The following is a 26,482-nucleotide window of genomic DNA, read 5'->3' on the forward strand; positions in this document are numbered from 1 at the left end:
CCGAACCTGATAGCAATGGAAATAAAAAATTCAAACCAGGTCCGAACGTACCATAATCTGATTTGTACTCAATGATGCAGACAGCCAGACTGCTGATATATATATATATCTGATATAGAAAGAAAAAGGACATAATTATGGATACGAGTTAAGAGCAACTCTCCATTACTGTAACTGGATAATATATACAGTCAGAAAGTGCAATAACTAGGCACAAAACTGACAAGAGTACTGAGACATTCAACACATCTCCGTAGCGCTAACCAACAGCATTTTGTATGGCTCAACATCCGAGTTTAAAATATATCTGATAGCTAAAAGAATTCGACTGTTGCTGCATTCAGTTCATTCCCTACGAACTAGAAAGAACCCTACGAACTAGAAAGAATCCTCGTTTCATCCAAAAAGAAAACTTTTCGCATTCAACCATTTCCTATTTGTTTCAAGCAAAATGTGTTTTCCTGATTCCCGGGCGCAGATGAACGACGCTTAACAATACACTAGCAGAGAAGGACGCTTAACAATACACTTGAGCTATCCAGTAACACCTTCCTAATCTTCGGCCCTATCTTCGTCCGAGGAGTTGGATGCTGTTCCATCATCATTAGGTCTAGGAATTACTGGCGATATTCTTTGACCGGGAGGTAGGGGTGCTGGTGGTTCCGAGGCACTGGCCGATGCTGCTCTGCCCAAATCAGGACCATGTTTTCCTGAAAATGGTTCAAATGCTCTCGGAGGGTCTCTCCTAGGCCTTACACGCGGCTGTCCGGGTTCGCCAAGATTTCCCAAGAAAGGATTCTCAGGAGGTTTCACCTGACGCCTGATCGGCTGTTGTCCAACTGCTGGTGCTGGTGCTGGTGATTCCGCTGAACTGGCCGACGCTGCCCTGCCCAAATCAGGGTGATGTATTCCGTAAAATGGTTCAGATGCTCTCGGAGGTCGACCAGGTTCTCTAGCAAGATCTCTTTCTTCTTTGTCCAAGACGCTGCGTGCTGCTCCAGCAAATTCAGGTTGTTCAATTTCTCCAGGTCTTAAGTGAAGCGGACTAGGGGGTTTCAAGTCACGCCGAATCGGTGGTCGTGCAGCTGCTCCACCAAAGTCAGGCCCAACCATATCTGGACGTAGTTCACCTAATCTATGAGGCAGAGGTCCAGATTGTCCAGGATTGCCCATATATGGTCGTGCAGCTGCTCCACCAAAGTCAGGCCCAACCATATCTGGACGTAGTTCACCTAGTCTATGAGGCAGAGGTCCAGGTTGACCAGGATTGCCCATATTGGGCACACCAAGCGCTATTGGATCTGCTCTAGGAGGGTTTAACATAGGCCTGGGAGGTCGTGGTTCAGGTGCTCTACCCCAATCAAGCCCTTGTAGCCGTTGTTCAGGTCCTTGGTATGGGCCCAAACCAGGCTGTTGTTCATCATCTCTAGGTGGTAGCAGTGGTCTTCTTTCTGCAGCACCCCATTCGTTTCCAATCACCCCACCCCGACGCTGAAATTCTCCAGGTGGCATAGGTAGCGGGGGTAGATCAGCGGCTTCCCTTAACTGTCGGTCTCTTGGTCGGTTGAGGTCCATCACGACTCGTCGATGGAACTCCCTCCTCCTCTCCCCCGCTCTCCTCTCCTCCGCTGCATCGATGCCTTCTTCATCGTCTGCATTGATGCCTCCCTCATCGTCTGAACTGGTGCTTTCCTCATCGTGTGCAGCTGTCAAGAAAAAACACCAATATAACGAGCGGGGCTTTTAGAAGCACTCTGAATTTGATTGCTGAACAACATTCTCGAACCTCTTTACCGGATATTCCCGCCAACAGTCCAATATTGCCGGCAGCAATTCATGGCTGTTTTCCATAGCCAGCAGATCGGCTCGCTATGGAAGCTATTGAAAGACACCAGATTGTTGAATTTGACGTTTGGACTCTGTGCCGGGTACGTGACCACGGGAAAGATAAAATTACGTATCTATTATTGCACGATTAAAGAGGTCAATATATGAAATATAGAACGAGTAAAAGACCGAGGTCCCCCAAGGTCTTTTACGAGGTCTATATTTCATATATTGACCGATTATGAGGGCAATAATAGATGTATCACGACATAGCATACCTAAAACTGTTTTTGCTTTGCTATAGGAAGAAAGGAATACTATTGTAATGGTATAATAGTATGTACATATGCCGTTTACATTGGACATTACTTCTGTGTAAACCGAAGTTTTCAGTTGTCTCTTGTAGTATGTTCCCCAAGTTCTTTGACTGAGAATCTGACAGTTTGGGTTCAAATCCTAGCATTTGACTTCAGATTTTTCTTCTTTCAGTTCTGATTTTTTTCTAAGTTGAGGAAAAAGTTCTAAGTCCTCGGGCTAAGTGGTCAATAATAAGTGGTCAATATAAGCGGTCAATTTTTATTATGCTGATATTTGACCGCTTAGAGATCACAAGTTTCTGTGGGGGTCAATAATAAGAGAGTGATAAATTATAATATATATATTAACTGGTTTGAGGGAAAGAAACAAACGGGAAAAGTCTGAAGAAAAAATTGACTGTCACCACCAGGACTCGAACCAGGGACCCTCATATATGCTCAAGTACGTGGACAGCAACTGTTTCGCTCTGTATATATATACTCAATGTGCGACAAAACTGTTTCGTCCTTTGTGGACTCATCAGCGCAGCACAGAGGAAATGAGGCCGAACCTGAAGGCAATGAAAAGTAAATTTTCCAAAACCAGATTTAAACCAGGCCCGAACGTACCTTGCCAGAGTGCTCAAACTGGCAAGTCAGTGAGCCCTGCATAGCGCAAACAGCAAAGGCACTACCCTACGCAAGAGTGCTCAACTGCTACAAGAGCAGGAGCGAAAATACTCAATCTGCGGACAAAACTGTTCCGTCCTTTGTGGACTCATTAGCGCAGCGCAGAGGAAATGAGGCCACATGAACAGTTACTCAAATCTGTGGACAGCAACTAGTTCGCTCCGTTAGAGCTCCTCAGCACAGCTCAGATGATCGAAGCTCAGCTCTTCGCAATGAAATACATTTCCGTGAAGCAAAGCATTTTTATAAAGAGCTGCAAACACCGCCAGTAGTGCTGGAAATGCTCCAAGCAGTGAATGGTGAACAAGGCGAGCGGCAAGAGTTCGCGCTCAGGTAAGTGTATGTATATAGAGAGAACAGTTTTTTGTGATGTTTTATCTTTTTTTCTCTCTCTTGTAATAGTGCTTCAGGTGTGATGTGGCTTTGAAAAGCAGCTTCTTGAAAAGATCTTGGGGTATTTGCGGGGCTGATATTTCATTATCATGGTCAGCAGCAAGCAGAGAACTCTGAATCGCTGTTCCTGTGCTCTTTCGATTTAGTCAGCCTTTTTACAAACGTGCCTCTCAAGGAAACGATATCTGCATAAAGTCGCTATACCATGATGATGAAATGTCAGCCCCGCAAATACCCCAAGATCTTTTCAAGAAGCTGCTTTTCAAAGCCACATCAGACGTGCAATTCAGTTTTAATGGCAATACGTACGCAATGCGAGACGGAGTAGCCATGGGTTCACCCTTGGGCCCAGTGCTAGCCCATATCTTTGTTGGATATTTTGAGAACACAATTCCAGATAGTCATTGGCCCGAATTATATAGGCGTTATGTGGATGACACATTCGCAGCATTTCACCACCGTAAACTGGCATTGGAATTCTCTGAGCGTTTAAATAATCTTCACCCAGCTCTCAAGTTTACAATGGAGGAGGAGAATAATGCAGAGTTTCCGTTTCTTGGTGTATTGATAAAAGCGTTCGTCCACAGAATTGCTCACCACAGTATATAGAGAACCGACGCTCACAGGTCTTTACACCTGCTGGGACTCTTTTGTGACATTAGAAACAAAATAAATTTGATCAGATCATTAACTTTCAGAGCTACACACATCTGCTCGCCATCACTATTACCAGCTGAAATTGCTAAACTAGAGGGTATTCTGTGTTCTAACGGTTACCAACTCACAAGTACTCAAGCGAGTCATGACAAGCGTTCTTGGATCTAGCCCAGATATAGCATCTGCAAACGCGAATCTGCAACGCGTATTATCACAAAATGGCCATGGAAAGGGAAAAATTGCATTGCCTCCCGCAAAAAGATTAAAGCTTCAATTTTGAACTGCTATCCTATAGTATCCTCCATTGTAATTTATACAACCAGGCCCGCATCTAGGTCTATCGCGAAGGATGCTTAACCAAATCTTGAGAATGGTAATAATTATTTAGTTTATAAGTATACGTGGCGCTGTGATCAGACGTACGTTGGTGATACATGTAAGCAATTCTCGGAAAGGATCAAGCAGCTATCCCAGACAAGCTGTACGAGAAACCGCCTGACAAACGTGTGGCAAGTGATCGCGCGATCACCAAGCATTTGCAAGCGCCACCCAAGTGCATCCCGCTGGAACACAACAGCAGCTTCAGTGTCATCACACCAGCCCGGAACAGCGCGCACCAATTGACGCTGAAGGCGCCATACATTCGCAGTTTGAGGCCAGAACTATTTCGACAAAGGAAGTACATCAAGGTGCTGCGGCTGTTCAAGTCGAAACCGGAATGACAACTTTATCACGTGCTTGTTCTGGTACTGCATTCCCTTCATGTGTTGTTGGTCGCATTTTTCGACTGCTCCATACATTCTCATGGTAGTGTAGTGTGAACGTGAGGCGCGTAAGAATATTCTTGCTGATTCTCTACCCCTAGTATAAATTCTTGCTTCGTTTTCGTTCTTGCTCATTCCCATGCAATCACTGATGAAAGTGGGTGAAAAGCTTTTAGTATAATGAAATTGATAACCTTGTTGTTGTGTGTATATATATAATTATATTACTCAAATCTTTTAACAGCAACTCATTCGCTCAGTTAGAGCTCCTCAGCACAGCTCAGAGGACCGAAGCGCAGCTCTTCACAATGAATTACGTTTCCGTGAAGCAAAGCATTTTTTAGAGATAGAGAGGTAGGCGAACACAATTTATATACACACAGCTCGTAGCTGTACTGATGAGGCCTTTATGGCCGAAACAGCTTGCTGTCTACAGCATTGGGTATACACACAACAACAAAGTTGTCAATTTCATAGTACTAAAAGCTTTTCACCCACTTTCATGGTTAGAACTGTGTCGACAAAAGAAGCACATCAAGGTGCTGCGGCTGTTCAAGCTGCAACTGGGCTGACAACTTTATCACGTTTTTGTTCTGGTACTGCATTCCTTTCATGTGTTGCTTCCCGGATTTTTCCACTGCTCCATACATTCTTATGGTAGTGTAGCGAGAAATTGAGGTGCGTAAGAATATTCTTGCTGATTCTCTACCACCAGTATAAATTCTGGCTTCGTTTTCGTTCTTGCTTTTTCCCATGTAACTACTGATGAAAATGGGTGAAAAGCTTTAAGAGATCATGTCTGAGAATACCAAAGTATGTGTGCAAGTGGATCTCTCCGATTTCGCTCAAAATTTGCAGGTAGGTTCCCTTGGGGCGGTGGATCGATTGTGCAAAGCCCTTGATTAGGTTTCTGAAGTGAACCTTGAAATTTGCATACCCCTCAAAAATGGCCGAAATATCACATTATTCATGGGTCTAGAAACGAGTCACGCCACACCGTATACGAACAAGCTATGAACAAAACTCCATCAAGCCAACATTGCCTCACCTTAGAAGAGTTCCTGGAGAAGTACCGCTTAGCCATGCCAGCATCCCAGAAGACGAGGTCCATCAGCCCCCTGACGCCACAAATGATCGTCTTGAAAATTGCCAATTTACAAGCGCTGGCAAAACAGCCAGCTACGTCCTCAATTGGCCAGAACTATACACCGGCAGATAGTAGAACACCTCTTCCAGCGCTGAGGACAAGTCCCCCATCTTATTATTATTATTATTATTATTATTATTATTATTATTATAGACAACACCTCATGGCATGAGAAGAAAATCAGCCAGTACGGGAGATGTTCCTTTTGGGGTTTTCTTGAAATAAACTTTTTTGAATTTTTCCACTCGACCATGCTGAAATACGGCCAAAGCCATACCTGCGCAGGAAAGCTCGCCCCTCCGCGACGTCTCCTCTGCAATTTCTACTCCAACACTACTCCCAAGGCCGCAGAACAAAGTGTATTGATTCTGACAAGGAAAAGCAGCAGTGATCACTTGTCACTCCAAACGACAAGCTTCTCCTTGCGCCACCAATATTTTTTTGTGCGACTGTTGATGCAAAAGTGACTGAAGGCCTGAGCGCAGTTTTTGAATTTTATTGCAAGAAGCACGGTGAAATCACGTGCCTAGTGACGCAAGAATGCCAAGTCGCGTGGCCCACGGCTCACGAGATTTCAGAGTCACCTTTGTCAAGTCCGCTTGTTACTCGCCTTGATCGAACGCCGTTGGTATGGAAGTGATCACACTTGTGTTGTTACTGCGCTCAAGAACACGCTGACCGTGTTGTAGGCCTACGACCCGGGACTTTCCCTGACCATGTAGGTCGAAGACCAGTGAAATGATGATGAAATCACATTCTTAATGACGTAAGAAATCTCTCATGCAGTTCACGCGACAAGTGCGTGCAGCCAGTGCTGCTCGCGTGCCAGTCAACACAAAGGGACCGAGCTAGCCGCTTTTGTCGAGCATCGAAATGAAAACAAGGGACATTTACTGTTGGACAATGTTCGGGGTTGCAGGAGGTAAGTGTGAAAGACGAAAAACTCTCCATGCTGTACGGGGCATATTTCAATGGCTTGCTGCCATTGCAACACTCCTAGGACAGTTTGTGGGGGTTCTCAGCAGTTCAAGCAGGAAATGAAGCTCATCTTACCTCTGCCATCATGGTCTGTTCCGAGTAGCGTTCCAGGCACATTCGCGATCGATGGCCGCGTATCGTGATGCAGGAAGCGTCACCCTACGTCACAGAGCACGCGATCTCTGCATCTTGCAATTAAAATTCAAAAAATGCGCTCAGGCCTTCTATTCAGTCACTTTTGCATCAACAGTCGCACAAAAAATTATTGGTGGCGCAAGGAGAAGCTTGTCGTTTGGAGTGACAAGTGATCACCGCTGCTTTTCCTTGTCAGATTCAACAATACACTTTGTTCTGCGGCTTTGGGAGTAGTGTTGGAATAGAAATTGCAGAGGAGACGTCGCGGAGGGGCTGCGCAGGTATGACTTTGGCCGTATTTCAGCATGGTCGAGTGGAAATATTCAAAAAAGTTTATTTCAAGAAAACCCCAAAAGGAAGATGGGGAACATGTCCTCAGCGCTAGAAGAGGTGTTCGACTATCTGCCGGTGTATAGTTCTGGCCAATTGAGGACGTAGCTGGCTGTTTTGCCAGCGCTTGTAAATTGGCTATTTTCAAGACGATCATTTGTGGCGTCAGGGGGTGATGTACCTCGTCTTCTTGGATGCTGGTGTGGCTAAGCGGTACTGCTCCAGGAACTCTTCTAAGGTGAGGCAATGTTGGCTTGATGGAGTTTTGTTCATAGCTTGTTCGTGTACGCTGTGGCGTGACTCGTTTCTAGACCCATAAATAATGTGATATTTCGGCCATTTTTTTAGGGGTATGCAAATTTCAAGGTTCCCTTCAGAAACTTTGTCAAGGGATGTGCACAATCGATCCACACCCCAAAGGGAACGTGCATGCAAATTTTGAGCGAAATCGGAGAGATCCACATGCACACATACTTTGGTATTCTCAGACATGCTCTCTTAAGAACTATGAATTGGACAACCTTGTTGTATATATATAGAGAGAGAGACACAGAGAGAGAGGGAGAGAGAGAGAGAGAGAGAGCGAGAGAGAGAGAGAGAGAGAGAGAGAGCGAGCGCGAAAGCACGACGGTGCTCCTTCGCAAATTAGGAGCGCCCACGAGTGTGCTTTTTCAGTAGGGACTGGCCCGCCTCACAAACCGTCTGCCTCTGACACATGTGCCACTCACTAGCTCGTATCTAGGCTTCCTGTACCTGGATTAAAGGAGCTAGGTGGTGGCTAGTCTTGTGGTTTCACAAGGAAAACGGGAGAAATATACGCCAAATTCCGCTTGAGGGAGGCTACACAAGATAAATATTTGAATTAACAGCTAGGTGAATGGGTCAAATTTTGTTGAGTTCAGTAGTTGTTCAACGCTGACCAATGCAAGCAAGCTACTGGCAAGCTCCTGGCAAGTCACGATGTTAACCAATTAGACAAAATTATACTGGTATGGTGCTAACATTCAACGGGTAGACGTTCAGCCCCGTTTCCAGCCGCTTGGAAGTAATTGTCAGTGATTGGCCACTGCGGATTACAGTTTAAACCTTCTGGCTTTTCTTTGTGATTTTATATATTGGCTCCAAGTGTTTACCTCATTGTGGACAGCTAGCTAGTGAAAAATCGACAAAAGAAAATATGTTTATGTAAGGAATGCGGACTAGACATAAGTACCAACCTTGATGGGCCACCATTCTTTGATTATGAATGTCGTTATGCACTCTGTCTCGCCACTCCACCATGGGCACTTGCTCCTCTCCAACCACCATGGGCTGTAGTTGAAATGGAGCATACCACAAAAAAAGGCAATGATAACTTACAGCTACGTATAGTCAACAACAGCCAAGGTGATTTATGTACTTCTGATCCTTACTTGCTTGAATAGAAATTGTGAAAGTAAGTTTGAAGATAGTGTTTATAGTCGCCATGTGCTACTTTTTGCACCCTCGATGACGGCGTGTATTAAGTATGATGGAGTAGTGCCTTTAAGTAGGGTCAGCACTTGACATTATGCATATGTTTAAATTGTGTGCGTGGTGTACATAATTTGAGCAGTGAGTTCTTGGAAAAGGGCCATACCAGGGCCAATCAGTCATTATTGCTGTAGGTCGTGTTACCTGCGCTTGTTCAAGTAGTTGTATGAACGGGAGGTTTCTCAATGGGAGGTTTCTCAATCCCGCTGCCGGCCATGGTCTATTTACTGGAGGTGGTGGCTGTAGTCGTGCTGCCGGGGCTTGTCCAGGCTGTTGCTGATGTTCTATTGCCCGAAATTGTACAGGTTGTCCAGGTTGTCTAGGTAGTATCGCTCGTCGATTTAGGTTTTCCCCACGTTCTGCATCTCTCTCTCGTATCCTATTTCCATGTACTGGAGGTTGTAGCTGTAGTCGTGCTGCTGGGGCTTGTCCAGGTTGTTGCCGTGGTTCTAGTACCCGCACTTGTGGAGGTTGTCTAGGTTGTCTAGGCAGTTGTATGAACGGGCGGGGTCCTCTATATCGTACCGGTGGTCCCAATGCCTCTAATCGCGCTGCCGGCCATGGTCTATATACTGGAGGAGGTAGCTGTGGTCGTGCTGCTGGGGCTTGTCCAGGTTGTTGCCGTGGTTCTAGTACCCGCACTTGTGGAGGTTGTCTAGGTTGTCTAGGCAGTTGTATGAACGGGCGGGGTCCTCTATATCGTACCGGTGGTCCCAATGCCTCCAATCGCGCTGCCGGCCATGGTCTATGTACTGGAGGTTGTAGCTGTAATCGTGCTGCCGGGGCTTGTCCACGTTGTTGCCGTGGTTCTATTACCCGATATTGTACATGTTGTCCAGGTTGTCTAGGTAGTATCGCTAGTCGATTTAGGTTTTCCCCATGTTGTGCACCTCTCTCTCGTATCCTATTTCCATGGACTGGAGGTTGTGGCTGTAGTCGTGCTGCCGGGGCTTGTCCAGGTTGTTGCCGTGGTTCTAGTACCCGCACTTGTGGAGGTTGTCCAGGTTGTCTAGGTAGTTGTATGAACGGGCGGGGTCCTCTATATCGTACCGGTGGTCCCAATGCCTCCAATCGCGCTGCCGGCCATGGTCTATATACTGGAGGAGGTAGCTGTATGCGTGCTGCCGGGGCTTGTCCAGGTTGTTGCCGTGGTTCTAGTCGGTTTAGGTTTTCCCCATGTTGGGCCTCTCTCGCTCGTATCCTATTATTGTTCTCATCGACTGTGAGTGTCCAGAAAAAACACAAAAATAATAATATGGGCTAGTAAGATCAGTCTGAATTTGAGTGCTGAACAACATTCTGCCGAAACAGCGTAGACATAGGTATAATTCATCGGATATTCCCCCCAACAAAACATTTGTAATACCTCCGGAAAACGAAACTTGGCGCGATTTTTGACTGAAAGAAAGTCGAAAAACTCACGCTTTTTCAATCCCAAACAAAGGCTGACTCAGCAACATGCAACTTTGTATTCTCAACAAGAACATCAGAGACCTAAGGTAGTCCTGAATCTCTCTCCGCTGATTCAGAGATAGCAGCTTCTTGTGGATTGTCTCTGAAGCCAGACGAAAGTGCCACTAGATCGGATTCAGTTGCAGCTACAATCTAGTCATTGGAAACTGGCACCCTAAGTCTTTCGTGTCTCTCGCACATAGTTGTAGATATCGTCAAGACATCAGTACATCCTGCATTGTATTATCGATGCAATTACTCCTTGCCACACAAGAGGCCAGAAAAGTCCAACAACAGAGAAATACAAATTCAGCCAGGTTCTACAAAATTAGAACAGGTATGCCATGGCAAAATGTATGGAGAAGCAGATCCCAAACCCACATATTTGCGATTTAAAGTGGATTTTTGATCCTTAATTCGGCCCAAATCGGATTTTAAAAAGCCAGCAGACCTGTTTCCGATGAATGGACTGTAGAACCTCGCTCCTGTGTTCTGTGGTGGAGCCACGATGTTGAGGGCAGCCACTCTCCAGGATGCAGTAATGAGAACTGTGCAACACTTTCACAGGTGCTTGGCCTCCAACCTTTTGGCCGGGTATTCTCGACATCAGTGCAACAGTCTCGGCAACATATCATGTGGATTTTCAATGGGCACCAAAGACGGCTCTCGCTCTGGAGGCTAATGAAAGACACTAGGTCACGGACATTGACGCCTGGGCACTGTTCTGAGTGAGCGAACATGGCGAAAGATAGACAGATAGAGAGAGAGAGAGAGAGAGAGAGAGAGAGAGAGAGAGAGAGAGCGAGAGCGCGAGATCAGTAGAGAACTCCTTGGTTTTGCTTTGACACGCGAAAGCACAACGCTAATGCTTCGCAGATTAGAAGCGCGTACCGTTGTGCTGGCATAAGAAAGACTGGTCTGCCTCATTGGGGTTTTGACATTCAACGACAAAACGGTCTGCCCATCAAGTAATTTCAAGTATTTGTCAGTGGTGGACCACTGCGGATAACATTTAACCCTCGAACTACCAAAATTTCAACTACCCTGGAATTACTGGAAGCATCATATGACTCCACCAGACTTAAACATACCTGCTGGGAATTATTTTTGGCAATATGTGTAGAAACAGAAGTCCTTGGGGTAAAGGGTACCTTTTAAAAGGAAAAACCAATGACAGGTCCACTATCTTGGAGACCAGCAGCTGGCAATGCGTGCAGCGAAATCGCGATATCTCGTCAGTTTACAGCAAAATAAAAGAGCTTGCCATGCTCACCCTGCATACTCTGCATTTCAGTCCTATACCCCGGAAATGGCTACTGCTGGGCCAACTTGCTGGATTTTTCTCAGCCAGGTTGGTCATTCTTTGACTGCTGTGATAAATACATTTTACGAGTGAAAGGAGAACGTGGTGTCGCGACTCATAGCAAAGGAATAATTTCCGTTCAACGTCGTGTCCGGAGACGATCTTCGTGATAAAACCTCAAGTTGCAGAGTAATTCCTGGAAACTATTTTTAGGGATTTTACTTGATTATATGGCGTCCATTCCTATCCAGCCGAAGTGCCGTCACCAGATTATTGCGGGTACAGAGGACGCCTTTTGTGTACATTTGCGAAACGAATGCCATGATAATGCCTTCACACAAAGTCGAGTCCTCTCCAATTTTCAGTTTTCCCTCCTACCTTGTGCACTTGATCATGACATGAATCATACTCTGGACAATGAATGCAAATAATGCATCTGCTCCATCTTCCAAATTGTGAATATCTCGGTAAAGCCTGCAAACTTCGGAAGCAACAACCGGTTGCGCGCGTTCGCACTTGCTTGGTGCAGCACATTTTCCACTATCTACCAACTTTGCCAGAGAACCCAGCTTCATGAAGGAATTCCTGCCCGAGTTTTGGAGATTGATGTTCTGTTATGTGTATGGCTCCATACCTTTATCACCACCATTATCCACTCACTGTACTGATACATGGTGATATTTGTGCTTTGCTTTGCCCGTAAAAGAGGCCTTCCCCGCACCATTATCCACTTGCCTCCTCGACTCCGGTCCCATATCAGACTGATCGAAAAGCCGGAGCAATTAGTATTTACTCATCTTCATCTGGAGTATATAACTATGTGTCTCTGTGTTCTGTCACTTCTAATTGCTCGCGCACAATGCATCAGGCACTCTCCTCGCATTCATCCCCAAACTCCTGCCCTAAAAATTTCAAAATCAAATGAAATGCTTTATCGGCAGCGATACTGCGCCTACTGAACATGGCTTCCGCCAGACCAACGTAAACTCAAAGGACGTTCCTAGAATATTATAACTTCCATGGCACTTCATATCGTTATAATATTATGCTCAACATGACATAATGAATCACGTTCCAAACTTAGGACAAACAAAATTGTCTGTTTCGGCAGAATTCGGGATTACGATATTGACAATAACGGCACGTGAAATGTGCATATTAGCGTGTCCATACGTACAAATCACCACCTTCATGGTCCCCAATCTCCTTGCTCCCAAAGATATTCCTCTTCACGTTATTCACGTGTGGTTCTAAGCCAAATTCGCCCTTTTATTGATGCCTATGGTATGTGGAGTCATATGATGCCGCGCGGTTGTTCTAGGTAGCACCCCCTGGCATTTCGGAACTGTACTAAATTTGTGAAAACAAAACCCACTGCCATTAACAAAATTCAAAATAAATAAAAGTCAAAAAATCTGGGGAGATTCTAAGCCCCCATATAACAGCAACCCCATTTTGAAATTCGCAAATGCATCATATCCCTTCGATAGGCATCTATTTGCCTCTCGAGGATCCGTGAAATAAAAATCAATCGATCAAAAAAAATATATGATGCCTCCGGTAGTTCTAGGGTTAAATCTTGAGCCTTTTCTTTGGCTCTCAGTACGAGTTGGTCTGTGGATAGCTAGCTGGTTGACAAAGAAAATCGTCACAAGAAAAGATGTTAACGTAAAGAATTCGGATAAGACATAAGAACCAACCTTCCTCCTCATCTGCGTCGTTGGGGTCCAGATTCCCCATTTGCACATCTTCATCCGCCATGTTCTGCAGTGAAAATGGAACCCGCTACAAAAGAAGCAATGCTGACTTATGTCTATTAAACAGCAGCACTACTCAAATGTGACTTTTGTAGTTCGGATCGTTACTGGTTTGAACGCAACACATTTGAAAGTAAGTTTCAAGACAGCTTTCCGTCACCGCGGTGAGCTACCGTTTCGATGTCGGCGTGTATCAAGTAGCATCGAGTAGTACCTTTACGTATCTGAACGTATGAATGTGTAAGTATTGTTTGTGATGCGTATATAATATGGGGAGCGAGTTAATGACCAATCCGTTCATTCCCGAGTCACAGAGAATGCAAAGTGCCATTGACAGACCTTAGAACATAGCAAAACCATCGGCGGACAATCAGGATAACCGTTTATTTTCATGCCGCATGACAATCTTCAGACAATTGAAAATCGGACGGTTCTACTCAGTAATACTCACATAGTCTTATAAAAACCACGACACGACTTTGCACAGCTTGTTCACCTCTCAGCAGACCTGGAGAGGCGCCACGCAGTCACGGCAGGTGTTCATTGACTGACTGCACGAGTGGGGCCGTACGTTGAAAGTGGTTTTTGATCCGTGGTTTTTGATCCGACCAAATCCAACGCCATGACAGCCACCATCAGACGCGCAGCGTCGGCTGAGACCTGAACTCACTCCTATTCCGTGACACACTGGTACCCGAGATAACACTGGTACCGTAGACAACCAGCTTTTCCCTCCTTGGTGTGAAGGTGGATAAGTTGACCTTTACCGCTCGCATACGCTCCGTGGCCACACGGGTATGCCAACGGCTCGGGGTGCTAAACAGAGCCGCCCCAACACCAACCCCGCTGGCAGGATTACCAGAACGAGGCGTTCATACGACCAGTCATGAAGTATGCGCCTCTCGTGTTGATGGAAGCTGCGCAGATTCACCTCCGGCGAATGAGCAATGTTCAGCGCCGTGCACTTCAGGTCATTGACCCTGGCGCACACCTACCAAGCTTGGCCATCCGCCGTACTGTGGCCTTGCTTGGTTCTAAAAGCTGCATTACCTGACCGGTTCTCCGAATTTGCTCTCCGTATTGCCACCACGCCAATTCCGCTCCTCCTGGCCCAGAACTCGAGGCGAGCATGGTATTGTACTGTCATTGGCCATGGCCACTAGCTCCAAAACCTGCTGCCTGCATCCGCCCTGCTGGCACTGAAACGCTTGTTCCAACACTGCAGCAACAGTGAATGCAACTCCCTCCCCGCCGCTCGACTTATCTCCCCCCCCCCCCACACACACACAAAGGGAATGCAATCATTCAAAACGAACGTGTGTCCCATCTGCGAAGCGCAAACTGACTCTGGCCAGTTGACTCCATATGAACAATATTATGGTTTCGTGTACATAGCACCATGGTTTACCCCGTACACTCGCTGTAAGGGGCCGTTTACATGAGAAAAATAAGCCCGGGCTTATTGGCCTTGGGCTTATTTTCCGACCGTTTACATGACGGTTGTACGGGGCTGAGTTCAGGTGAGTGACTGCGAGTTCTGCGCGCATTTTATTTTTCAAATCGCACATGAAGGCAGTGGTAAATGTTCGTGTCTGATGCAATTTGGATCAAGAAGTGCCGGCTCAGGTTTCTACTGACTTTACAATTGACACTTATTTTTCGAGAAGGTGAAGGATGGGCTAGGACCTTCCACTGGACAAAAATCAGAAGAAAACATACCAAGAAATAAATAAAAGAGAAGCACTGTCCACGGCCACATTCTCTCAGGTTCACGAGGCAAAATCGAAAAATACGAAAAACTCGCTTATAAGCCCAGGGCTTATATTCTTGACCGTTTACACGACAAAAAAAGCCCTGGGGGTTGGATAAGCTCGGGGGACAAGGGTAGGGCTAGTTCAGCTCAGGCGAGCTGAATATGCCCGGCTGACCATTTAAACGCGCGCTTTAAAATGATTGGGTGACAGGTCAAGGCGGGCTTTTCGTAAGTCTAGGGTGAATAAGCCCGGGCTTATTTTTCTCATGTAAACGGCCCCTTACTTTCTTGCAATATTGCTGACCAGTGCATGCCCATATTTTGTTTCTTGGTGCGCGGTTTTTGGCGTGATGCGGAGACCTCAGGTCAGCAACGCCATCAATGCTCCACCATTACTGTTTCCTCTCGGTGCAGGCTTATACTAGTCTCCGTCACACTGTCTTCATTTTTTGTTTTCGAGCTGGGCTTGTACACATAGTGAAAAATAAATGATAATATATTTTTGCAATTTCAAATTTGGACTTCACGGAGAATTTCAACGTTTTAGGAAATAATAAATTAGAGGAAATTAGAGGCCACATGCCACGTACTGCTCTTTTCTCTCCGAAACTCAACACTTGCAAGCCAGATATGAAAGAAGGAAAAACCATCAGTCACACCACCGGGACTCGAACCAGGGACCTTTCTATTCGCGAGCAATGCTCTAACCAACTGAGCTACAGTATGACTCTTATCCACAGTGATAGTAAATTAATTAATCAATCCTTCTTCGATCAGTCCATATCTGGCTTGCATCATACTGGCAAGTGGAGAGAAAAGAGCAGTACGTGACATGTGGCCTCTAATTTCCTCTAATTTATTATTATAATTTATATTATTTAAAGATGAGAAGAAACACATGAGAACGAGTTATACAACAACTATCCACGACTATAACAAGATGATAAACAGTCAGAAAGTGTGATAAAAGGGCACAAAACTGACAGACTACTGAGCCAATCAGAGACCCGAGATCTAGCTCTAATACATCTCTAGTGCGCAAACCAACAGCCTTCCAACTTTGAAGGTTTATGGTTACGTAGCACCGAAGAGGATGTTTAAAACTGGTCTCGTCATCGTCCTGTAACAGTCGGCATTCTTTGTTGCCGAGGGACTTAGCTTGTGCACATTTTCGCTGCGCTCACCTTCCCCTCTTTGGTCCTACGTAGCCATGAACCTTCCAAGTTGGAAGGCTGTTCGTTTGTGCACTGGAGATATGTTAGAGCTAGGTCTCGGATCGCTGAATGTCTCAGTAGCTTGTCACTTTTGTGCCCTATTATCGCACTTTCTGACAGTTTATCATCTTGTTACAGTCGGTGATAGTTGCTGCATAACTCGTTCTCATGTGTTTTTCAAACTCAGCTAGAGAGCCAAGGATTAAAATTAAAACAGAGGACCAAAATTTACACGTTATCCGTTTTGTCCAACACTAACGGTTATAAGCAAAATACTGTTGAGTCACAATGTGTTTCATGTGTTTCTTCTCTTTTTTACATTACTGGCTGATGCTCAATATCCGAGTTTAATTTTTTATTATTATTTTTAAAAGAGGTTGGAGGCGGATAATACTTTAAAAACGATTGTAAGTTTTCGGTTGCAAGAATCCACGCAAACACACATCCAGTCACAATATGGCACTTGACTAAAAAAAGTATCCGATCGTTTTCGGTCACTTCTCATCAAGGATTTTGCAGGGAATGGCTTGTTGTTGTTGATTTTTTATTTTACTTCGCAAGGCCAAAGCTGCTCAAGCTGGAAAGACTAAATCTTCTATAGCGTAAAGATAGTGAGATAACAATAGTCGTGAGAAGGTGGAAAAATATCAAGTTCAGAACGATACAAAACTCGAAGGAAAATTATAATAGTGAGAACAACATGAACAGCACATTAAGTCACATTATTAACACCTCGACGAGGAGTACTTGTAACACCAAAAAATTGTTGCGACAACACATTTTTTTATTATTATTTTTAAAAGAGGTTGGAGGCGGATAATACTTTAAAAACGATTGTAAGTTTTCGGTTGCAAGAATCCACGCAAACACACATCCAGTCACAATATGGCACTTGACTAAAAAAAGTATCCGATCGTTTTCGGTCACTTCTCATCAAGGATTTTGCAGGGAATGGCTTGTTGTTGTTGATTTTTTATTTTACTTCGCAAGGCCAAAGCTGCTCAAGCTGGAAAGACTAAATCTTCTATAGCGTAAAGATAGTGAGATAACAATAGTCGTGAGAAGGTGGAAAAATATCAAGTTCAGAACGATACAAAACTCGAAGGAAAATTATAATAGTGAGAACAACATGAACAGCACATTAAGTCACATTATTAACACATCAACGAGGAGTACTTGTAACACCAAACAATTGTTGCGACAACACATTTTCTTTCTGTAGGCAAAGTTCAGGATCTAATTTACGGATATACAAATCTTCTAACACCGCCAAATGCAATGCTGGTACCAGTTACTAGTGGCGTACATCAGGGCGCTATTCTATGCCCTGTGCTCTTCAATATGTGCAGAAGCTCTTTCCTGCAAGCTGCCGATGTTCGCGGACGACATGACCCTGTATGCCAGTTGAAGGCCGCCAGATGAAGCTGTCGACGCCGTCAACAAGGTACTTTCAGTGCTTGGTCTAGATCTTGCGGGCCTAGGGTTGTCAGTCAACTCTGTCAAAAATGTCTCTATGGTCAGTTCTAAACTCCCCCCGCACCTGTCTGTTCCTGTGATACTTAACAATCAAGTATTGACCCGCGTTGCCAGCACCCGAATCCTGGGGTCATCATTGATGACCGCCTAACGTGGTCGCCTCCCAATGACTTTGTAATTCGCAAAACAGGTGCTACGGTTGGCGCTCTTCGTCGGTCCTTTCGGCAACAGAGCAGGAAGGCCAGGAGACAATTTATTGTATCAGTCAGTCTACCTGATCTTTTGTACTGTTGTTCGTGTTTTGTATTGAAGCTGTCCGCTAAGGACCACCAAAGGCTCTCTACTTTGTTCCGCCGTGCTGTGCGAGCTGCCTGTGGTGCAAAGTCACAGGACGACATCACACCATTATTGACAACATTGGCGTTTTATCCATTTGAACCCTATGATTCTCATCTTTGCCCAGTTTATTCATAGAAATCATATCATCATCCCACTGCCTACCCTAATGGAATTATTTCCACCGATCACAGCACGCCTTAGAGTTAGAAGCCACTCTAATCCTTCCACTTCCATATCTAAGCACCGGACAATGATAGAGTAAATTCTTTTTCTAATCGTGCCGCGATTTTCTTTAATACACTGCCTGCCGAGTGGCGTAGACACCACCGTACCTCTACATTTGCAAACCAACTCAGGGATCTTTTTAAAGACCCAGTGGCGTTTAAGAAGTATTTTGACCTTCTTTTTTGAATCTGTTGAGTTTCTCGATCGTCTTGATAGTTCTTGTACTAAGCTTGAAGTCGACTTCGTGTTTGATTACTGTACTGCTTGATGTCTGGATTCCAATATTTTTCTATTTTTTTCTTTTCTTTTCCTTTCCACTTATCTCGTTGTCGGCCCTCTTCAGAGTTGTGTATATCACTGTTGAGCCATCGGATAAGAAATAAAAAAATACTACTAAAAAGCGAGAGCAATAACGAATGCGTGTGCTAACAATAAACTTGCAAATGGAACAAATGAACGAACAAGAGAGAGAAAGAAGGAATGACAAAGTGATAACATATAACAGTAGTACATTTCATCTAGAGCATTAACGGCCAAGCTTGGCCGCACCAACCACGACACGTTACTTGAGCAATATCAACCCAATTATACGATCTTTCTGTACACACAAATTAGGCTTTGGTGAACTCACAGGAGTGAACACTTCCGTGCTCAACGCAATCCATGTTCGTTAATCACAGTCGAGAAATGTTTTTTTATTCCCGTAGCTATGCAGAAGACGTTACTTCAGTAACGCCTGGCGCTAGCCAGGGTCCACACAGCTTTAATTCCCGTAGCTGTGCAGAAGACGTTACTTCAGTAACGTTTGGCGCTAGCCAGGGTCCACACAATTTTGGTATTTGTTTGTTTGTGTGTTTGTTTGTTTGTTTGTGTCACGTCTGGCGCTATCCCGTATCTGACGGCAAAAAATCATAGGGATGTTATAAATTTTCCAATTCTCCGATTTTTTTCAGGCATATCCTGAGATTCGAACCCGCACTATCGCCCTACATGCATTCCCCATACACTTATTTATTTATTTATTTATTCAACATCTTATGGCTTCCGATGGCAGCCAAAACGGGAAGATGTGGGTGATAGCCAAGCATGGTAAAAGAAGGAGAAGATTATATACATGAAAAGGAAACAGCCGAAAAGTTATATTGATTAGTTTTTACAGTCAAACCTCGTTAGGACGAACTTCAAGGGACTGAACACATTTGTTTGTCTTACCGGGAGTTCTTCTTATCCAGATCTGACAAAAAATCGATATGCATATCAGATGGATTGTATTTACGTGAAGGTGCATGCTGTGGTACATGGGAAGCATGTTATTCTTAGCATAAGCCAGAAACAGGTAAGTACAATGACAAAGTGCATTGAATCACGACTGTGTTGAAAGTTCGTACAACGCACTGATTATTTTGTTCAAAACACGCTTGAAAACAATTTGCACTGTACAATATGACCTCGACTATTGAAAAAAGAAGAAGAAAAAAGGCAGCCAGCGCACGCGCACGCTCGTGGTCCGAAAGTTCGTACTACCGTAAAGTACCGCCAGAGCGCCCCGTCTCACGAGAGCGCCCCACCTTGATTTTACCAGGGAGTAGTACAATATACTACTCCCTGATTTTACAGTCAAGGGAGGAAAATCGTATCGCAGAATGCTACTAAGTGTGTACGATGTGAGAACCTTCGTGTACTGAGGTCACACTTGGTATGCTTTTATGTGGAGCTCGAAGGTAAGCTGGGTACGGATTGACTGCACAATGTGCAATGTTCGTACAAGGTCCGTGTCGTATGACCAAGAGTACATAACCAAAGAGTACATAACCAAGAGTGTGCAACTGCCTGCACAACCTCTATGCTGTGCTGCGACCAGGGAGTAGTACAATACGGTATTGTACTACTCCCTGGCTGCGACGGCAGAACTTCACATCACGTGACATGGTTCAAAAGGTTATGCTGGCAAACAGTGCAAAGTGACCACAAGAGAGTTGTACCCAAAGCTGGGCTGCGTACAACCCAGTATCTATCATGAACTAGAGTGCACGGGTTCATCACGTGATGTGAAGTTCTGCCGTCGCAGACCCCATAGCTGGAGTTGCACACTCTTGGGTTATGTACTCTTGATATGACCTACAGACAGGAATCCACCTCCACAAGGCGGCCACGAAGGGACGGGATGGTGGGGCGCTCTGGCGGTACTTTACGGTACATGTACATGACCACACTGACTTTGTTCAAATCACACTTGAAAATAGTTCGTCTTCGCGAAAGTTCGCTGTACAGAAGTTCGTCGTAAACGAATAATTTTGACTTGAATTGATGCCTGGCCAACCATAGGATTGGCCTTAGTTCGTACTAATGGAAAGTTCGCCTTATCAGTGTTCGTCCTAACGAGGTTTGACTGTACTTGCAAGTATTATTATTATGGTGCACTCAGTCATCAGCAGGCCCTCAGATTCACTTTAAATTCTTTCAATGATGCAGAAGTCTTCACTGAGTCGGGAAGTTGTAGCCATGCACAGTAGCCCTGGAAGAATGGCGATCTTGTGAATTGCGTTGACTTGGCCTTGGGAAGAGACCCTTTGTTTCTGGTTGAGCGGCCCGAAACAAACCAGTTATAAGGCTTTATATGTTCAGGAACACAACCCAAGAGCATTCGATGTACCAATATACAGAGGCAAGTTAGTCGGCGTTGTTCTAACGCAGTAGTCTGAGCTAATAAGTACAACTTGTTGTTGTTGTTGTTGTTGTGTTTATTTTAATTCGCAAACCAAACCGGCAGATCTGCCCAATGAAAAGGTGGCGAATGCAGATAGAAAGCAGTAATAAATGAACTCATTGGAGGGAAAGGAAGGTTTCTTCGAGAACAAAATTTTTAGAACTTTCTTATGATGAACTTCAATGGAATCGGATAAGACCTTAGCTAGGCCACACCAGGCTGTGGCAGCATATTCAAAAAATGGAAGGAGATAAATTTGATATATAGCGGACCGGCACGGAATAGAGAGATGTTTACAATGACTTTTAATATAGCCAAGAGCACGGCTGACTTTATTACAAATGTAATCTACATGAGCCGACCAGGACATGGCTGAATCGAACATTAGTTTGTGCTCCTTTACCGTCTGAATTTCTGTGGGTGAATTGGGAAAGGTGAACTTAAACATTGAGCCAGAATCTGTTAGAAACAGTACTCTGGTTTTTGAAACGTTTGCCTGAAGCCTCCAACTGGACATCCAGGTGACAATCATATTTATCGCGTCTTGCAACTCTGACTCAAGCTGTTTTACAGTGGCGCAAAGCAGCTGTATCGTCAGCAAACAATGACATTCCAGAAACATGACTTGGTAGATCATTAACATACAAAACAAAAAGCAATGGTCCAAGAATTGAGCCCTGAGGCACCCCCGACAGCACGGGTAGCTTTGGAGAGTCTGCTCCCGACACGGACACAAACTGGCTTCCCCCAGAAAGATAGCTGTCTATCCACTTCAACGGTGTGTCAGAGATGTTAAAATATGACTTGAAGCTTCCTCAAGAGACCTCTATGCCACACACTTCGCATTCATACCCATTCTTCCAAGTTGCTTCACGTTATGATCTTGCGTTTGAAAGCCCTATTTGAATATTGCGGGCAGCTGTATGTGGCCAGCTGTGTTTGATGGTACGGTACGGGAGACGGTGTCGTATTACCCTCGATCGTACCTGTCCCGTACCTATCCCTACCGTACCGTACATTCAAAGACGGCTGGCCACAATGCAGATTCAAATAGGGCTTTTTGTATTTGTATTTTGTATTTATATCATTATCTCATGGCACATCATGATGACCGCCAATAAAACTGAGACAAGGGTGAAAGCCAACCACAGCAGTAAAACCGATAAAAGAATACAAATAAGAGGCAAAGAAGGCAAAGGAGGAGACAAACCAGCAGGATATACATGAAACCTATAATTGAGCAGAGATTTTAGCAACAAAATTATCCATCGACGTGCTGGTCTTGGCCTGCGTTGGTAATGTTGCCCAAAACACATAGCCAGCAAAGATCGGGGATCTAGTGAATAGGGTGGAGGCAGCGCGTGGGAGACTGAGTGAGTTCCGGGTGTTCCGTGTTTCGGAGAACCAATTATAAGCCTGCATATGCAAGGGTATTTTATTTAGTAATATTTTATGTATGAGAACACAGAGGTGGTACTTATGTCGAGTGGAAAGGGGACTGATCTTGGCAATTTCGTAAAGACTAGCGGAGGGAAAGCGACGATCTTTGCTAAAATTAATAAGATTTTAAGGAGCATGCGGTTATGGGTTTCTAGCTTGTTCAATACAGTAGTAGTTATGCCACACCAAGCAGCATCACAGTTGTCAAGTAAGGGCAATATATAGCTTTCAAATGCAAGATCATAATGGGAAGCAACTTGGAAGAATTAGTATGTATGCGAAGTGTATCGGGGGATGCGTGCAGGGCGCGATAGTGCGGGTTTGAATCCCAGGTTATGTCTTAAAAAAATTGAATTTTTTTAAAGACCGGGGGATGCATGCAGGGCGCGATAGTGCGGGTTCGAATCCCAGGTTATGTCTTTTAACAAAAAGGAATTTTTCAAAGACCGGGGGATGCATGCAGGGCGCGATAGTGCGGGTTCGAATCCCAGGTTATGTCTTAAAAAAAGGAATTGTTCAAAGACCGGGGGATGCATGCAGGGCGCGATAGTGCGGGTTCGAATCCCAGGTTACGTTTTTACAAAAAAGGAATTTTTTAAAGAATTTATATCATTCCTATGCTTTTGTTTGTCTAGGTCATCAAGGCAAAAAGCATAGCGTAGGGCCCTGAGCTTCCAAGATCTCTCGTTTGGTATTTGTGTGTTTGTGTCACGCCTGGCGCTATCCCGTATCTGACGGCAAAAAATCATAGGGATGTTATACATTTTTCAACTCTCCTATTTTTTCAGGCATATCCAGGGACTTTAACCCGCACTATCGCCCTACATGCATTCCCCCATACACTTCGCATTCATACCCATTCTTCCAAGTGTCTTCACGTTATGATCTTGCGTTTGAAAGCCCTATTTGAATATTGCGGGCAGCTGTATGTGGCCAGCTGTGTTTGATGGTACGGTACGGGAGACGGTGTCGTATTACCCTCGATCATACCTGTCACGTACCTATCCCTACCGTACCGTACCATCAAAGACGGCTGGCCACAATGCATATCCAAATAGGGCTTTCAAATGCAAGATCATAATGTGAAGCAACTTGGAAGAATTAGTATGTATGCGAAGTGTATCGGGGGATGCATGGAGGGCGCGATAGTGCGGGTTCGAATCCAAGGTTATGTCTTAAAAAAAGGAATTTCTTAAAGACCGGAGGATGCATGCAGGGCGCGATAGTGCCGGTTCGAATCCCAGGTTATTTTTTAAAGAATTTATAACATCCCTATGCTTTTTTTGTCTAGGTCATCAAGGCAAAAAAGCATAGCGTAGGGCCCTGAGCTTCCAAGCTCTCTCGTATAGGTATGATCAGTGTAGTTTGCGCAATAATTCTTCAGATCAAGGGGAATTAGCAGGTAAGTGTTCAAATTGTCAAAATGATGCGTTCGAGGGGACAATAAATCAACGCTTCTCTTTCTGTGTGTCTAAGTCTCTCTCTCTTTCTCTCTCTGCTATTGGCGCGTCTTGTTGTGATAAAGCCGAGACCCAAGGTCAGCAGAGCATCCCAGACCACGCCACCACTTCCCTTATTCATGGCTCACACATGACGGATTTACGTGGCTCTAGTAAAAAAAAAACCTGAATGTCATGCATGACTTGCTGTAAGGATTGCCAAAAAGCCACCGGTGCGGACGGTGGCCTGTAAGGACAGCCAATGAGGAATGATTCATCTTCTTCTCGATTTTTGCAACGCAACCAAACCATTTCCAGGTCGATGTGCTGAATCAACCTCAGCTTAAACCCAAGTCGCAACCTTCTGTAAATCACTTCAACGCCGCGCTTCTGGCAAGGTATTCTATTTGTACATGAGCAGGTGTAGTTGCGCTTTCGGTCGAGACGGTGCATTGATAATCCCGGGATGTCGACTTCTGGGTTCGAGATGCTGTTGTCGAGCCATGTTCTGATACTGCTAAAATGTCTAAGTTATGGGCCCGGACAAGCTTGGAAAAAAAGAAAAGGTTATTTTCGCAAACTACAAAATATTATTATGACCAATAGAAAAGAATAATATGTAATGCAATGAGGGGAAGGGTGTGATGAACTTGCTTGGGGCAGAAAGGGTTCGGCAGAGGATTTAGATATGATCTGACTTCACTCATTGCGCTGCTGCTGACTTGAAAAGCCACTCTCTTGCACGACTACAACAGAAAGCACATTTGTGGCTCAAGAACATGGCCAAACGAGACTACGGAGAATCGTTCATGGGCTCGTACATGTAAACCTCAGTGTGTGCGCACTGAATAGGCTCCATGTACGGCTCCGATGTGTGGATAGCCGCTTCTTCATACACGGTCACAGTTATTGGTGCCGTGAGCTGCGGTGTTTTTCGGTGCTTCTGTTGTTCGTTGTGCTCACCCTCATAACCATAAGGATGTGGCTCTTTCTTAGCAGTTGGCATCGGGTGTTTTTGTATATTCCAGTGCATGGTGCCACAGATGACTGTGAATGTGTCCATGTTGCTGTTGCTGCGCATAGTTCAGTGGGTGATGGCGCTCGTGTTGGCCTTGCTCTGCATGGTGTGAGGAATGCAGCACATGAACATTCTGCGGATGATAATCGCAATGAGCCGCTACCTCCTCTTCTCAACAAATACGAAATGTCAATTAGAAATAAGCACAAGGTTGGGATTGGCACGTGAAGCAGCAATGAAAGGGTCTGATTAACGTCGACCCTTTTCTATTCTTGAAGAAGGGCTGTGGCTTCCTGCAGTTTCATCTGTGAAAATAATTCGGGAGGACACAACCATTCCTATAGCGCTGCACATCACATACGAACCAGTTATTGTGAAATTTCTCAGCTTCCCCTGCTGCTACTCAATATCTCTGAAGATAATATGAGGCGGGTCACTCAAATCCATTCTGTTCCTGAAGCCTGGTCGTGTCCCTGGTGGTAACAGTTTGGCATGGAAGCGTGAGATTTCGCAGTTGTCTGCTTTTCTCACACATTCTGTGATTAAACTCATAATGCATTGGCGCATGGGCCTCGGTGCTCCCCTCCTTTAATGTGCTAGAATTACCACCATCATTATTTGGCATGTACCCTCACTTCGCAGAGCACAATGACGCGCTCTTCTTCTCCGTGATGTCCACAGTTGCACCTTCTCTCCCCCTCTGCATAGAGGTGACATAACTCGCATCATTATTTCTGTTTGGCGCTACACTCTGCTTAACACCGTGGCACGCGCCCTCACTTCACAGTGCGCGCTACCTTCCGCTCCTTTGTCTCCGTGATGTGGTAGTTGCACCTTCTCTCTCTCTCTCTCTCTCTCTCTCTCTCTCTCTCTCTCTCTCTATCTCTCTCTCTCTCTCTCTCTCTCTCTCTCTCTCTCTCTCTCTGTCCCCTCCCCCTTCTGCATACTAGGTGACATAATTCGCTTCTTTTTTGGCGCTACACTCTGCGTATATACAGCTCTTGTGTGGCTTCCACGGTAATCATTGTTATTACCTGACGATGGCCGAGTAGCGAAACGTTGTAAAAATAACGGACCTGCTTCGGGTGTGTTGTGCAGCGCTATGGGAATGGGTGTGTCCACCCAAATTACTTTCCCTCTTCTATTGTTATGGAATTACATTTAAATTCTGTTTGGTAGAATTTACACTTCTGTTCATACATGCATCTACGATTTTATTATAACCAATAAATTAAGTTTTAGTCTACATCCTATCTTCTACGATTCGACCCTGACTGTAAATTTGGTCTGAACCGCGCGTGCTGGCTTCGTTTTTGATGTAGCTGTCGCAGCCATCTCTTTGAAATTTGATTTCCTCACGCTGCTTTCTTCCTTGCGTAACGTTGAATCCACAACGTTTTACATTTGTTTTAAAGAATAGACCAATCCCGAAAAGATTATCTGGGTTCGTGAAAGGGGGCACGCGTGCAAGCCAGCACGTGTGAAGTGCATCGTTTTGTATTCAGTTTGTGTGTGTCAGCTCATGGCGGAGGAGAGAGAGACTTTTGCTCGCCGAGCTGAAGCTAAAGGATTTGATGGAGTCCTGCCAGCAGCTAATCAAAGGACCTTCGGTACCTAAGGCAGACCCTGA

The 26,482-nt window shown here is 44.9% G+C and overlaps 1 protein-coding gene across 1 annotated transcript; it reads right to left on the reverse strand.

Moving 5' to 3' along the window:
- Positions 1-552: 552 nt before the first annotated feature.
- LOC135820274 (proline-rich protein 2-like) lies at positions 553-14,395 on the reverse strand. The gene is made up of 3 exons (XM_065333591.1): positions 14,297-14,395; positions 13,185-13,248; positions 553-1,706 (listed from the first exon to the last, which is right to left on the reverse strand). The coding sequence occupies exons 1-3, from the start codon at positions 14,393-14,395 to the stop codon at positions 553-555; spliced, it is 1,317 nt and encodes a 438-aa protein (XP_065189663.1).
- Between the last annotated feature and the right edge of the window lie 12,087 nt (positions 14,396-26,482).

The sequence above is a fragment of the Sycon ciliatum genome, chromosome 6 (assembly GCF_964019385.1).
Source record: "Sycon ciliatum chromosome 6, ocSycCili1.1, whole genome shotgun sequence".
Lineage (NCBI taxonomy): Eukaryota > Metazoa > Porifera > Calcarea > Leucosolenida > Sycettidae > Sycon > Sycon ciliatum.

What these genes read in the sequence shown, in the direction of transcription:
- LOC135820274 (XM_065333591.1), bottom strand. Translation starts at nt 14,395, where the DNA reads ATGGCCAATGACAGTACAATACCATGCTCGCCTCGAGTTCTGGGCCAG. An exon ending in AGAGCAAATTCGGAGAACCG is followed by an intron (nt 13,249 to 14,296) that starts GTCAGGTAATGC and finishes TTTTCACTGCAG; the next exon opens with AACATGGCGGATGAAGATGT. An exon ending in CGACGCAGATGAGGAGGAAG is followed by an intron (nt 1,707 to 13,184) that starts GTTGGTTCTTAT and finishes TTTTCTTGACAG; the next exon opens with CTGCACACGATGAGGAAAGC.